At 42.6% G+C, this 14,101-nt stretch overlaps 1 protein-coding gene across 1 annotated transcript in view; it reads right to left on the reverse strand.

Moving 5' to 3' along the window:
* LOC121608855 (CD166 antigen homolog A-like) overlaps positions 1–14,101 on the reverse strand; it is a 34,900-nt gene that overhangs the window by 7,040 nt on the left and 13,759 nt on the right. The window contains exons 2-6 of the mRNA XM_041940252.1: positions 3,065–3,171; positions 2,606–2,822; positions 2,427–2,491; positions 2,071–2,158; positions 1,671–1,844 (exon numbers count right to left, since the gene is read on the reverse strand). Of these exons, the coding sequence (XP_041796186.1) occupies positions 1,671–1,844; positions 2,071–2,158; positions 2,427–2,491; positions 2,606–2,822; positions 3,065–3,171 (651 nt within the window). The remainder of the gene's footprint in view (positions 1–1,670; positions 1,845–2,070; positions 2,159–2,426; positions 2,492–2,605; positions 2,823–3,064; positions 3,172–14,101) is intronic.

Genomic DNA, 14,101 nt, shown 5'->3' on the forward strand with positions numbered 1-14,101 from the left:
GTATTAAGTGGAGCGTGTGCCCCCAACAGCTCACCGCAGGGATTGCAAGAGACCGTATGTGTCGGGGCGCTACAGAGAGCGGTAACTTCGTGCCGCAGTACTGGCTACGACCGACTTCAAAATGCAGCTGAGGAGACTGGTTGAATCGCAGTCATATTCTCAGTCACTCGACCAAACAATCCTTTTAAAGCTCAGTGTTTCTGCTCCATCTGACACAAACTCCTCTTCTTCACATTTCCTCTGAGAAAGTGTGCCGGCACTGATAAGGTCTACTTTAAATGCCACGTTGCGCAGGTGACTTCAATATTTCTTGCTGTGTTTGGTATAAATCCCAGTGCAGGGTTGCGGGAGCCACACCTCACTTTTCTGCCACCTTTAAGGTGGAAGCAAAAGAATTGTTAATATAGAAAAATAACAGCTGAGGTTTTTTTAAGAGATTGTCTTGGTCTTCGTAGGGAGTTTGTGGGTCAGGAGCTGCTGCTGAGGCAGTCCAGACAAGCCCGGCAAGACCCTGATGAAAAGAAACTTCAATTAAATGGTCAGACCTGGGCAACCTTTGACCGCATTTATAAATTCATGTCATGTCATATTAAATGAGATTTAGCATCATTACATGACAGTCAAGAGAAACGTACCCATATTAACAATTGAAGCTCAGAATTGAAGCACTGTTTCATTCCTGTCAATACTTTTAAAAACATTTAATTGAGTGAGAAACTTCTAACACTTGCACAGATACCAGTAAGATGATCCCAAACAGATCAGCCTGGTGCGAGACAGCCACAAGTGGACTGCTGCAGTTTTCTTTTCTGACTTTTCATTTAGCATTCAGACAGAATCTTCCTTCAAGTCTGCACGACTGTCTGTTTTTTTTCTTTTTTAAGACTAGACGGTTTATAGGAATTCTGCACCAGGATGAGATACATGTGCCAGATTTTTGTTGTTTTCATATGTGGACATACCCAAGTAACCGAGGAAAGTCTTTACTTAAATAGTTCGACATTCTGGTTAATACTCTCATACGCTTGGGACTCGCTTTAGAGTTAGATGAGAGGATCAATGCTCTCATATCCCTCTGTTAAGTATGAAGCTACTGCAGCAGACGGTCGGCTTAGCTCAGCATAAAGGCTGGAAACAGGGGAAAACAATTATCCTGGCTCTGTGCAACGGGTAAAAAAACAAAGTAAAAAAAAAAAACAGCAACTGCTCCAAAGCTCAGCAGTTAGAACATTACAAAAACTAAAGGTTATTTCTTGGCTAGCCAGCTGTTTCCAGTCTTTATGCTAAGCTAAGCTAACCTGCTAGATGTGGCTTCATAGTGACATAAAGGTGGTATCAATCTTCACATCTAACTCAGCAAAGACATGCACTTCTCAAAAACTATTCCTCTAAGAAATCCTTGTGGGTGGGTGACCCAACTTTACATTTAATATTTTAAAAGTCCATGTGCAGGTTTTTGAAACAACCTGCCGACAGAAAAAACAACAAAGACAATGAAACCATCAGGACGAAAAAAAAAGTCTTCCTTTGGAGAGGTAAATGTAGGACAAAGTATTAACTTTTCATAATCTGTGGTGGTGATGAAAAAAGTCACCATCCAGCAGCATTTCAGACTTTCGTTTGTGCAGAAGGTACTCTGAGATGGTTGTTTGCGGGGCTCTGTGACTTACAGGTGATAGTAAAGATCACTGGAGAGGAGACCAGCTCTGCACCCATCGCGTGCTGAGTGCTGCAAGTGAACTGGGCGTCCTCGTCCTCCTTCCCGGCCGAGTACTCCAGCACGGATGAAGTGGTGGAAAGGCCAGTAACAGGGTCTACCAGCACCTCGGCCTGGATGGAAATCCCTGGACAGAAAACAAAACAACTCTGAAAACTCCAACAAGGAAAAAAAAAAAACATGACCAAAACACTGCATTCCCACTGCTGGCAAGCGCAGCACAATTCATCACTGAAGAATAATTTAAAGTAACAGTCCCACTCAGAGAGAATAAATACATGTGTGAATGTAATATTCATATTACACTCCACTGTTTGCATTTCTAATCACGAAACAGAATGACGAATACAGACCTTTCCCATCAGCCACCAGAGGTTTGTTGTTCTTTAACCATGTGATATTTGCAGCTGGATTGGCGGCTTGTGCAACACATGTTCCCAACTGTGGAACAAAAAAAAAAAAAAAACATATAAATCAAACCATGCGAAAAAACCTCCATCAGAGGGCAAAAACTACCATTTCATATATTTCGAATAAATCTGCATCTTTTTTAAATGACCAAACATCTGAGCAAATTAGCTTTTGGCGCCTCTCCGGCATTTGAGGACTGAGTAGTTTTCTACCACAGCTCAAGTAGGGAGTTCCCTTGATGCTTTACTGCCTAAAATAATGTAGGTATAAGCAATGTTTAACATTAAAAAAACCCCACCTTTGTAAGTTTGCCAATCTCCAGTTCCTCCGCTTTGTCAGAAATCTCCAGGCTTGTGGGTTTCTCTATAATACATAAAAAAACGTGTTAATGAGTGGTGTGTTACTGTAGGTGATTTGTGTGCTGCATGCCAGTCATTAAAGGAAAGTTATTCTACACTCATGCCGGCTTGTACTCACTGTAGATCACCACATTAACTGGGTATTCTGTGATGTCGGCGCCAGCCACCACCATGCAGGTGAAAGTCCGCTGGTCGGTCAGCTTGGCCGCAGAGAGCAGCAGGCTGGAGTTTGCAGCCATGCTCACGCGGCCCTTGTATTCATCAGTGGGGCTGATTGAGACATTCTGGTTTTTCTGCTTGACCAGCAGGTCTCCTGGAAGCCCCTCTCCTTTGTCCTGGAGAGCAGAGCACGGTGCACTTGTTACACGTCTGTCACATATGGCATTGGCTTCCAGTTCAAATGGAAGCACGCAGCGTTCTTGCGCCACATCCTCTGTTTATGCAGTGTCATATGGAGGGACAGATGCATGCTCTAATGGACAGCCGATGCACTCAGACTGGGCGTGGTTCAGACACGATAAGTGGGTGTCAGACAGATTTCACCATTTTGAATGTATTGACCTCTGCTGCGACTTACATATTTCCATTTGGTGATCAGGATGTCTTCTGCTTTTATGGCTCCATTGTTGCACGGGATCTCCAATGTTTCCCCATACAGGCCGGAAACAGTGTCCAGACCGCTGACTGCGAAAGACAAAAGCAGGGGCACTCTTATCAATTACTTTTCAGAGGGGCTAAATGTGGTCAGCTTCAACACAGCATGAGGTTTTTTGACTGAAAATTGAAATCAGTTATTATTCTGAGTGCATCAAAGTCCCTCCTTTCTGTGCATATTGGACTGATATTTATCAATAGCACTTAGTGCTCGCCTATATACGCTAAGAACAGCAGTTTCTATAGAGTTCTTCTAATTTTACAGCTCCCTTGGTGAAAAAACATTTCCTGCCCTAAATTTCATTCAAAACATCGCCATGGAGACAAAGTGCTTGAGAGGGGGATGGGAGGAGGGTGCCAGCAGAAGTGTCTCAATGGGCTGCGATGAGGGGTTAGAGCCAGAGGGCCGCAGGGGAAGAAGAGGCTGCCATGGCCCGACTGAAAATGAGGTGTTGCTCTGTTTTTTGGTATTCAGATTCACATTTCAGACCTCTCTGAGTTCAGGCGAAGGTAAACGCACGAGTGGGCGTGTGGAAATCTGACAGCGAAAATCCAAAACAGCTCATCAGCAGTTCAGCAAAGTGTAAGAGAACAAAGCAGTGGCCAAACAGCTTCTATCTGTTGAATCAGTGACAAACAGTGGTCGTGTATTTACAGGAAAAGCACAAAACAATGAAGATGCTCAAATATTCTGTGTGCATTCAACCCTGAAATTGTCTGATTATATTTATGCAGAAAAAGAACAGCTGCAAACTGTAATGCCGCTTCTGCACTGAAAGTTTTACTCTCACTTTAACCGATCAGACTTTTAAAGGTTTCCTCAGAGTCGTGCACAGAAGGGGTGGTCACTTAATTTGCGTGATACTGCATGATACTCATTTGAATCCCATTTGAATTGAAGTAAATACTTTTACTATGGTTACCATTGTCTACATTAGGACGGAGTAACAATGGGGACCCTGAAGGCATATTTGCACAGTTGCTTGTGAGGTCGGGATGAGTGAGCAAGTTCATAAGTGCTTAAATGTCTGTTTTATGTTCTCGGCTCTATGTTAAAACCCCTTTTGTCAAGTGTCTTTTTCCACAATTAAACAAGTTCATAAAATGGCTATGTACTCTTGTAATGTATTACTTTACTAAAGATAGAGGACAATATCAAATAGTTTGGCCCACGTCAACAAAGGGCTGTTATTGCCGTCCTGACATCCAGGGGAACGAATTCACACTCCCGACTCTTGTCACTCATATTTATGAACCTGTCAGCTCTGGAACAACATCGAACTGACGTTGAGCGAACCAGTAAAACCTGTCAGTGCAGCCGCTACAGCAAGCTGATGACAAATAAACAGACACTCAGTCATATGACTATAAACAAGGCGTGTTCTGCATCATGGTGCGCTCTCTTTTCGAGTTGTTTCCTGCCATTGCTGTTACTGATATGAGTGCCCTGCCCGGTGGTGGAGTACGACATTTGGGATAAGAGGAGAGGATGGGTATGACTCTTGTGTCTGTTATATATGAAGTTACAGCTGGAAGCCGGTTAGTCTAGCCTCGCTTCAACGATGGAAATGGAGGAAACACCTGGTTCTGTCCAAAGGTGACAAAATTCACATGCAAGGACCTTTAAAGCTCACTATTAAACTATTCAACCAGAGCTAGTTGCTTCCCCAGTTGCAGTCTTTGTGCTAAGCTAAGCTAACGATCTCTTGGCTGTTGCTGCATATTTACTGGACATATAGGTATGTGTGTGGTCCAAGGCTCACCAAAAACTTCTCAAGATGTCAAACTATCCCTTTAACAGCCACAATAGATCAACTTACCGTTGGCTGCATGGGAATTTTGCTTTCCTAAGTCACAATGACATTTGTATAAAATAGCTAGATTGGTGGATGCAAAAACACGAGGAATCATTGACACAGGAAACTGAGAATATGAAAATATACAAAGAAGAGAAGAAAAGGGCTTTTAAAAGGTATGATGTACATCTATGATGATGACAATCAGTGCTTGAAGCTCTATCTGTGAGGCAGGAGCTGGGTATGCCATCATCAAAGCAGTGTAACCCACCCAATAAAAACTATTTGAGAAACACTGATACCACAGCCCTTCACCCACATAGATACAATCCCTGCATTTAAATAAGGCTCGGCGACATTTAACAGTGACAGCGCGGGACAAAACGAGCCTCAACACATTTCAGCTGCTGATAGTTTTCCCAGGAATTCTTCGCCAAACACTGTCATCTGCAGCACAATTAAAACTACTCCCTGCATTGATCATCCCCGATTTGACGCAGCTAAAAATCTGCTCCTGTCGCATTTGAAGTGAATTTAAAGGAGTAAAATCTTATTTAGATCAAGTCATGCATTGATCCGTCTCAATCTGGGGCCTGAATGACACCGAGTGTCTTGCCCAACTTCAGGTGTTTGCACATTTTCTGCACTGCTGTATTCATGAGCGCTTCTTTTCTCGAGCTTTGATGAAGTTCCATTTGATAGTCTACGTGCAGCAACCGGGCAGATTTCTGGAGTGTAAACGTGTGCCTGCATTTCACAGAGTGTTGGTCACATCCAGATTTTAGCAACTGGGTGTACATCAGTCCGATCCACCTGAAATGGTAATGCAGATTGCTGGTGCGAACACAGCACGCTCATGTATCCATCCCGCACTCCCTTGTTTTGTCTTTCTGATGTAAATCTAATGAAACCGACTCTCATGCTTGAGCGGGCTTCAGCTAGACATGCATTTCTGGTCCGGGCAGAAAAGATTGCACACGCTGGGCGGAAAAAGGAAAATGGAGACATTGTGAATCTATTAAGAGGAGGCAGTTAATGAGCTCTCTGCGCAAGACATGGGGACATGCTTTGCATATACGTCGAATCTGATCATATCCTGCTACATTTCAGTTTTGGAGTTACCGGGGATGCCAAAAATAATCTGTCAGTATCTAGATTATGCGGTACACCTGGGTGTGCTGGTGCCACGATCCTCTAATGGTCGAGGACACGTCCAAATGTCAGAATCCACTTGGAAACCAAGCGCACATATGTTTTCCCGGTGTTGAGGCTCAAACTGCTGAATCATACAATCGCCGAATAACAAGAGTCAGTTATATTCAGCAAGCACTGCAGTGCTGGAGAGGTTATCGCACTTCCTGTATAATAGACTCCTTACATTTCAAATTCAAATAGGCATTTTTGAATATTCAAATAAAGCTGTGTTCAGCCCCTCTGAGAACTTTAAAAGGGGCTGCATTAAGGAAAAGGCTTTATCTGCGCCGATTACACTGTTACACAATGAGAACTAATCGCACATGTTGAGTTACAGAAGACAAAGCTCCTGCTGCTTACTGAGATAAGGTAATCCTTCGCAACAAAAGTAGGTGAACAGTGTGACTCGGCGTTGACAAACACACACACACACCGTGCACACAGCAAATGATCCCTTCTAACATTATAGTCCAGTCTAACAGTGAACAGTCTAACAGGAAGTACTGCATGTGTTTTATGTTATATGGAATGAATCTTTTTTTTTGTTTGCCACAAGGTCATTCGTTTATTATCATGTAATGTTCTGGAGAGAGATGAAGAACATCATAAAACTCCATTAACAGACGTCTGAGTCGACTTGTTTGGGATGTGGGAGGAATAGTGCTGTGCAAAAAACTGCTGTCAACAGCGATCACAGATACGGAGCACATGAAAACCCGTTGCTGAGACTTCAAACGGAGGCACTGCCTTCGTCAGACTTCTGAAACATGTCATCACTTAAAAACATGTTTATAAGCAATTTTCATAAAATTAGCGAGAGCCATGAAGCATAAAGCTGATGGGACGACGTTAAGAGTGTTTTTCGAGCTGTCAAAGAGAGCTCGAGGTCTCCAGAAGATCGGGTTAAATAACGCTGCAGTGCCAGTGCACTGAATCTGTGTCTTTACCCAAAATAACTCGCCAGGCTTGATGTGAATTTCAGAGTTCTCACGCCGGACACAGAAAAAAATTAGTGAATCTCTGGCGATGGCAAATCATGTAATAGACAGGCGAGTGACAGATACAGGAGGCAGCACCACAGGAGACACTTTCAAGTTCCTGATTAAGGCGCCTCCATCCCAGAGAAGAGACAGGTGACGACAGCTCAGATAGAAGCTCACCAGGGAAATCAGCTACCTCCCCACACTAGTCTCTATATCCCTGTTTTGCTACCTCGCGCCCTCCCGTTTGTGTGTGCGTGTGCGCGTCTTTCAGCCGCAACATCAACAAGAAAACGGAGGCCCGAACTTATTAAGTGCTGAAAATGAGGATTGTGCGGTGAATGGAGATCCCAAGGCGCATGTCCACAATAGACTTGATGGCAAATAGCCTCGCTTCAGAAGCAGATCAGCGGTGAGGAGGGCAGACAGAACCACTTCAACTAGATCAATAATACTTGAGGAAAGGCAAGATTCTTATAGTGAACGGCGCTTGCCTAAGAAGCGAGAAATCAAAGAAAGCCTAACCTTCCGTGACATTCTGCTTCTCGTCCTTGTCTTCGCTTTTAATAATTCAGCAGGTGCTGCATTTTGATTAGCTAAATAAAGTGTCTGGAATGAGAAGACATATGTGATTTAGGAAGCTCAAACTGTCATTGCTTTGTCAGGAGAAACAGAGCGACTGGCGTCACACGGAAAGGTGAGGGAAGGTTTCGTGAAAGTGCTCAGTCCATCACCACGGTCCCCAAAGCATCCTTGTAGCTATTTGGTGATATATGAGCTCCATTATATGAGCTCCATAGGCTGCTGTCCTGTCAGCTCCTTCACTCAGCTCTTACTTACTAACAGTGACAAGCATATGACTGTATTTGAATTCTGTTACAGTATCAATTCATGCTGAGGAAGTGTTCCAGACCAGCTAGCTTGAAGGGTTTTTTTTTTTTTTTTTTAAACACACTGGATCCTCACTATCTCCGTCTGTCTCTCTCGAGGGAAGGGGTGTAATCATGTCACTGATGGATAACTGACAGCACACTTGCACAACATCCCTTTCACACAGCTTCTCTTTTTGTTGCAGGCTGAGCCACGGAGGCATCGTTCCAAACGTCAACATTGTGTGCTCTATAATTTTGCCTTTTCCTGCCTACTGTAATTGCCTGTCAGTGTCTTTATAGCATAAAACTAAGGGCATCGGCTTGTATTTTTTACCGGACTGTCGAGAGCTTGTGGGCAAAAAATGCCCATAGCTGAATGACTCTCCATTTCTGAAGTATATAATGAGAAAACATGCTCAACAAATTGTGCTGTGTGTTTTGTTCTGTACGTTGCAGTGGAAGCAGGGTGGCAGCAGTATTTCCTCAAAAAATAACATTTCCCTTTTATGGGCGGGCCACAAACTTTTAAGCCGTGCTAGTGGCACAGCTGTTGAGACGGCAACGTTGGCCTGTCAGCGAATCGCTCGCTCCACCACTGTAATATCTCAATGACTGTCGGATGGATTGCTTAGAAATTTTGCAGACATTCATGGTTCCCAGGTGATAAACCCTACAGAAGTTGGCGACCACATAACTTTTCACATTTGTGAGTTTGTTGCCAATAATACTGGATTTGTGCCAATATCCAATATGCTAATGTTTTCCAACTCATTTTGGCCGTACGCCGATACAGCCATGTATTTTTCCGTACCTAAATGCCGAGAACATCACGTTCCTGCAGTGGTATGAGCATGTGCCCACACTTGTCGTGACGGCCCACCAGCAGATGCAGAAATAAACCACATTGCTTTTCCAAATGCACACATTCACTGAAGCAAAATAAGATAACTGCTGCTGACAGGTTTTTTTTTCGCTTTTGTTTATCACAAATTCATCGCGATGATTGGGATGACGGCTCTTAGCATGGGCAATTAAATTTGCTGTGCTGAAGGAATGCGATTTGGCTCCTCCTCGCATGGCCGACGCTGAGCAATCATTGCGAATAGCAACTTTGCAATCCGTTTTGGACACTTCAGGAAATTTTTAAAAAACTTCCGCTTGTGCCGCAGGTGCATAATTAAAGTGACATTATCGTGCAGCTCTAGAGCAAGTCTCAACAGCCACTGGGTGGATTGGCATGATTTCATGGTACAGACATTTGTGTTCCCCTTAATCGCTTTGGTGATCCCTTAACTTTTTATCTGGAGCCATCATCAAGTTAAAATCTTAATTTGCTACACTGCACCTGACAATTAATTTTCATCATTCATAAATTTGATGATTATTTTCATGATCAATCAGTTAACTGTTTTGTCTATGAAATGCCAGAAAAGAGAAAAAAATCATTAAATTTCTCCAGATCCCATGATGGTGTCTCCAGTCTCACTTTATGCAATCAATAAAACCCATCCTATTCTTAATATATATATATGACAATGAAAAGCAGCAAACCATCACATTTGAGAAGGACAACCAGAGAATATTTGGTATTTGTATTTGATAAATGACTGCGACTATTTTGCTTCTAAAATGGTTGCTGAAAATTGTTTGAGCTTCAGTGCTGATGTTGAAAAGCTGCCCAAATTCATCGATTTTTTTTGCAGAAGTAAGCAGAAGATATGAGTTTGTTCAAGTACTTTGGGGTTGACAAAAGCCACATTATGTGAAATGAACTGCACTGATGTGCAGATTTGAGCCATTTTCCAAGCCTCATTTTGTGCCACACCATCTGTCTCAGGGCACTGAAAGCCTCCCCAACACCCTGAAGACATAGCCCTGCATCTCTTTGACCTTCAGAAGGGTGTAAAGGTCTTTTAGGGACCACCAATCCACTAAGAAGGTCCATTTATGGACAGAACAGCTTGAGACAAAGGTTTCACTGTCTGACATGTTCCCCACAGGCTCCATCTGCTGTCCAGCTGAACTAGCTCTGTCTAGTCTTTTTTTGTTTGTTTTTAATAAGTGATCCAATGGAGTCTTATCGAAAAGTTCCATGAGAAACGTTGTCCAAAGTCTAACACATTTATTGGATTCATGAGTGTGTGATATTTTCTGACATTAATATACGTCTGAATTGATGCACAGCCATGCAATGAAAAAATATTGGAGTGGGAAATTAGCCTCAAGAATAGCAGACCAATTTATTTTCCCACTTATGAAATGTCATGTTGTCTGTGCAACAAACAGGCAGGATATCTCTTTCAAGGCTTCTGTCCTCAAATTTGAATGAATCCATCCTCTTCTAACATTCAGATTACTGAAAAACTTTTCAGTTATTATCACACATCTACTTCAGAGCTGGACCACTTTGCCAATTGACAGAAAACTAATCCACAATCCTTTTTAACCATCATTGAAGACATTTTTTCAAGGAAAAATGCCAAGCATTTGCTGTTGGAACTTGTCAAGTGTGCAGTATTTGCTGCTTGTCTTTGTTTTATATGACTGTAAAGTGTATATCTCTGGGTTTGGAATGTGAATATGTCGCCTTGGCCTTCAGCAAACATTTCAAAGACATTTTGGTTGATCCAGACAATACTGACAGATAATAACTGTTAATTAATCTACTTAAATTAATGTTAGCTCTATTAATCATAAAACTTTACGTCCACATGTGGTTGCAAATGTTGCCTCAAAAATAGTTAGTAAATAGTAAAATAAGATTTAACTCGCTAATAATGAATACAATTGTGAACTGTTACCTGCAGACGTCCTTAAAGCATACAGTTCATTTTTCACTAGGGCTGCAGCTAACGATTATTTTGTTTAATTAATTTAGTATAAGAAATGCAAACAAAATAGTGAAACAGCGTTCCTCTAATAGTCCAAATTCAAATATATTCAGCCTACAATTACACAGAACAGCGGAAATCAGCAAATGCTCAAACAGAGAATGGTTGGAAAATGACTTTAACAACTGTTTGACGGTCAAAATAGCTGCAAATCCTCTGCTGATCGACTAATCAAATAATTGTCTGATAGTTCTTTGTCAAAAGCAGGACAGCTTTAAAAGCCGGGGTAAAATCGAATAAATAAAAACCACTCACATTTTCACAGCCTGCACGAGCAGAGCCATGTTTGTCACCTCGGGGCAAAGCAAGCCTGTGTTCTGCTAAGGAGGAGGATGGACAGCAAATGGGGAATTATGTAGAGTACACAACACACAGTACTATTAGTCTGAGTCTATTAAGCATAATGGCTCCCCTCCTTCACCCCAGCAGCATGGACCCATTTTAAGGCCACCGTGCAACCAAACCAACAATAGTGTTCATGCTTGGCAAACAAAATACCCAATCACAGAGCTCATGTTAATACTTCATGTTATTCAGGAAAATAAAGCAGAAAACTCCAATGTGCCAGTGAGAGCTTTTACAAAAATATAAATGCAAAGGCACAGAGGAGTAAAGCCCAGGAAAATAACCCTCATCAGTTCTCTTCATGCATCTTTATACTTCAGTGTGCCTGAGCAACGAATAGCCTAACCTGCTTTACACTCCCCTCCAGCTAGATGCAAAATGCAGTTTCCAGTGCGAAACATATTTTCTACAGAGACATATAGGTAGCTCTCTCCCCCTCAGGCAAAAAAAACAATGTTCATTTGCTGCATCATGTGTGGTCAACAGACGACAGCGGGCGGGAACAGGGCTAATGTATTGCCTGCAGTCCCACCTGTCGGGATCCCATTGTTGCCTTGTGACTGAAAATGCTGGCTCCATTTTCTCTGGTTTCAGACTTGTCCTGAGGAGGGCTCAGTACCTGTGCAGACCTGCCGCTGAGGGATCAGGTTGCTGCTTCCGCCTCTCGTCGGGGATTGAGACGAGAGGACAAAGAAAGATGGGTGGGCTCAAGGAGGAGGAGATTTATTTTGGCTTCAGGTGCATCGAGCCACAAGTGTAATGAACAGCTGGATCCCTAAAGAAACACCATGCCAAAGAAAAATCTTTCATATCATGAATGTGTGATGCAGGTTTTAAAGATTTTTTTATTGGCTTCTTACTACGAGGGATGGTAACAGTATTTTCTGCCCAAGTGGGATTAGATTTGGTGATTTTACATGAGAGATTTCTGTTTTTGTGATTTTTTTTCTGTGTCCTTTTCACTGATTTAAAGTAGGTGGATCTCAGCTGGAAAATGTTTGAAGACAACCCTTGAAACGAAGTTTCATCCTCTTTCCCTCCAACTTCATCTAAGAGTGGCACTTTCTGACTGCACAGTATTCGTGGTGTATCGTAGCTTGTTTGCTTCTGTGATTTCCTCCAATTCCCAGAATGCCTGCTGGCCACCAGAGACAGGTGCGAGCACTTTGCATCAGCTGTGGGTTATTTGTGGAGATGAAGAGAATAATAGCGTGTGTGCTGGAATAATAAGGGCAAAGGCAGGCGTGAGTCCTGCTCTGTAGCTAATAACACAGGATGTCTCGTGACCACACTGCATTGTGGTCTATTAAGAACATCGTCGAAGTGACTTATTGTTTTGCCGCCTGCACTGGTTTTCAATCTGTTTAAGTGATGAGGAAAGTATGGGACTCAAATAACAAAATAACCCGTTATTTCCTGTTGATGCTTTAGAGTTTTACATTACATTTCAATGAGGCTGTGACGGAAATATCTCAGCATGGTGTCACTTTGTCTGCGTTTGATGCATTATCCAACCAGCAGAACAGACCTCAGACTGCCAGGTGGATCCAAAACCTCGTCTCATTCGCTCTCCCACCACAGTTACATACATCCAGCAACGCACAGAGCACGAGTGCAATCTGAACTTCATCATTAATTGACTAATATTCAACCTTTGAAGCAGAATAATAAGAGACCTGACATAAAGATTTACAGAAAAACAGGAAAAAAAACTGCAACAGATTCAAGAGTCTCTTGCATTTTTCCCTTTGATTAGCAAGTGTGTTTAATATGAGATTTTAAAAGGGAACCATTGTCAAGCGTTTTTAATAAATGATGTTCAAGCTCCTTTAAATTACTGCCTCATTCTAAAGATGCTGACAGGACAATCAAAGCAGACAATTCGGCTGTGATTGTGCTTTAATTGCTCTGCTAAGTTTCAGCAAAGCAAAGAAAACTAATATCTGGGGGAGTTTTTGTTGGTGCTGGAATATAATGGAAGCACAAATAAGTGTCACCATAAGGCGGAAGAGCATATGCAACTAGGAGGGGAAGCACACACCTTTTTATATGGAATATCTGTGAAGAGGTAGCTAATATTTTGCCTGGCCATGTTATTGGCAGGATCAGAGTTATATTGTTATATTTTTCTGCGGGTGAGACAGATGGGAAAGATAAAAGCATATTACAAGACGGGTGATTATCGCTCTAAATGACTTGCCATAAGGTTTCCAAGAAATTGATCTTGTGGCATGATCATTAGTCTTTGAAATGTTCTCCTCTACGCTCGACCACACGAGCGTCCTGAAACCCTCTTTAAAAATGTCATAAATTGTGTCAGCAGATGAGCTGCACGGGCGCAGGAACTGCTCTTAAGACGGCATCCTGCCGGAGTGATCGGCTGGTAAGTGCACTCAGAAATCACGTCCATTATGTCGTGAATTATGTATTTGAGGGGCGCAGGCCACGGGACCTGAGGGGAGAAGTGGATGTGAGATGCCTGTGGGTGGACTTGGGGGCCCATCATAGGAGAGCTCGCAGTCATGACTCTAAAGATCCACCGAGAACTCTCACTAACGACGTGCCATTAAAGGCAACATTAGGCCATTAACAAAACAGCCACAACGTTTGCTACTTATCCATTAACCCTTCCTAATGCAACTCGGTGCCTAACACTTCGACAATGACTTCATTCTTCTGTTTCCGCTCCCATTACCTCACCTGAATCCGGGTTACGAATGAACACAATAGATTTTTAAATTCCCTGTATGGAGAAGTGGCTGTTGGAAACTAATGGATGTCGGCTGTGTCACGATGGCCGTGTTTCTGAGGTACGAATTGAAAAAAGTCAGAGCAAAAAGATTTGAAAGCCATGCTAACGAAATTCCCTAAAAACAGACACG

The sequence above is a fragment of the Chelmon rostratus genome, chromosome 7, assembly GCF_017976325.1.
Source record: "Chelmon rostratus isolate fCheRos1 chromosome 7, fCheRos1.pri, whole genome shotgun sequence".
Taxonomy (NCBI): Eukaryota; Metazoa; Chordata; class Actinopteri; order Chaetodontiformes; family Chaetodontidae; genus Chelmon; species Chelmon rostratus.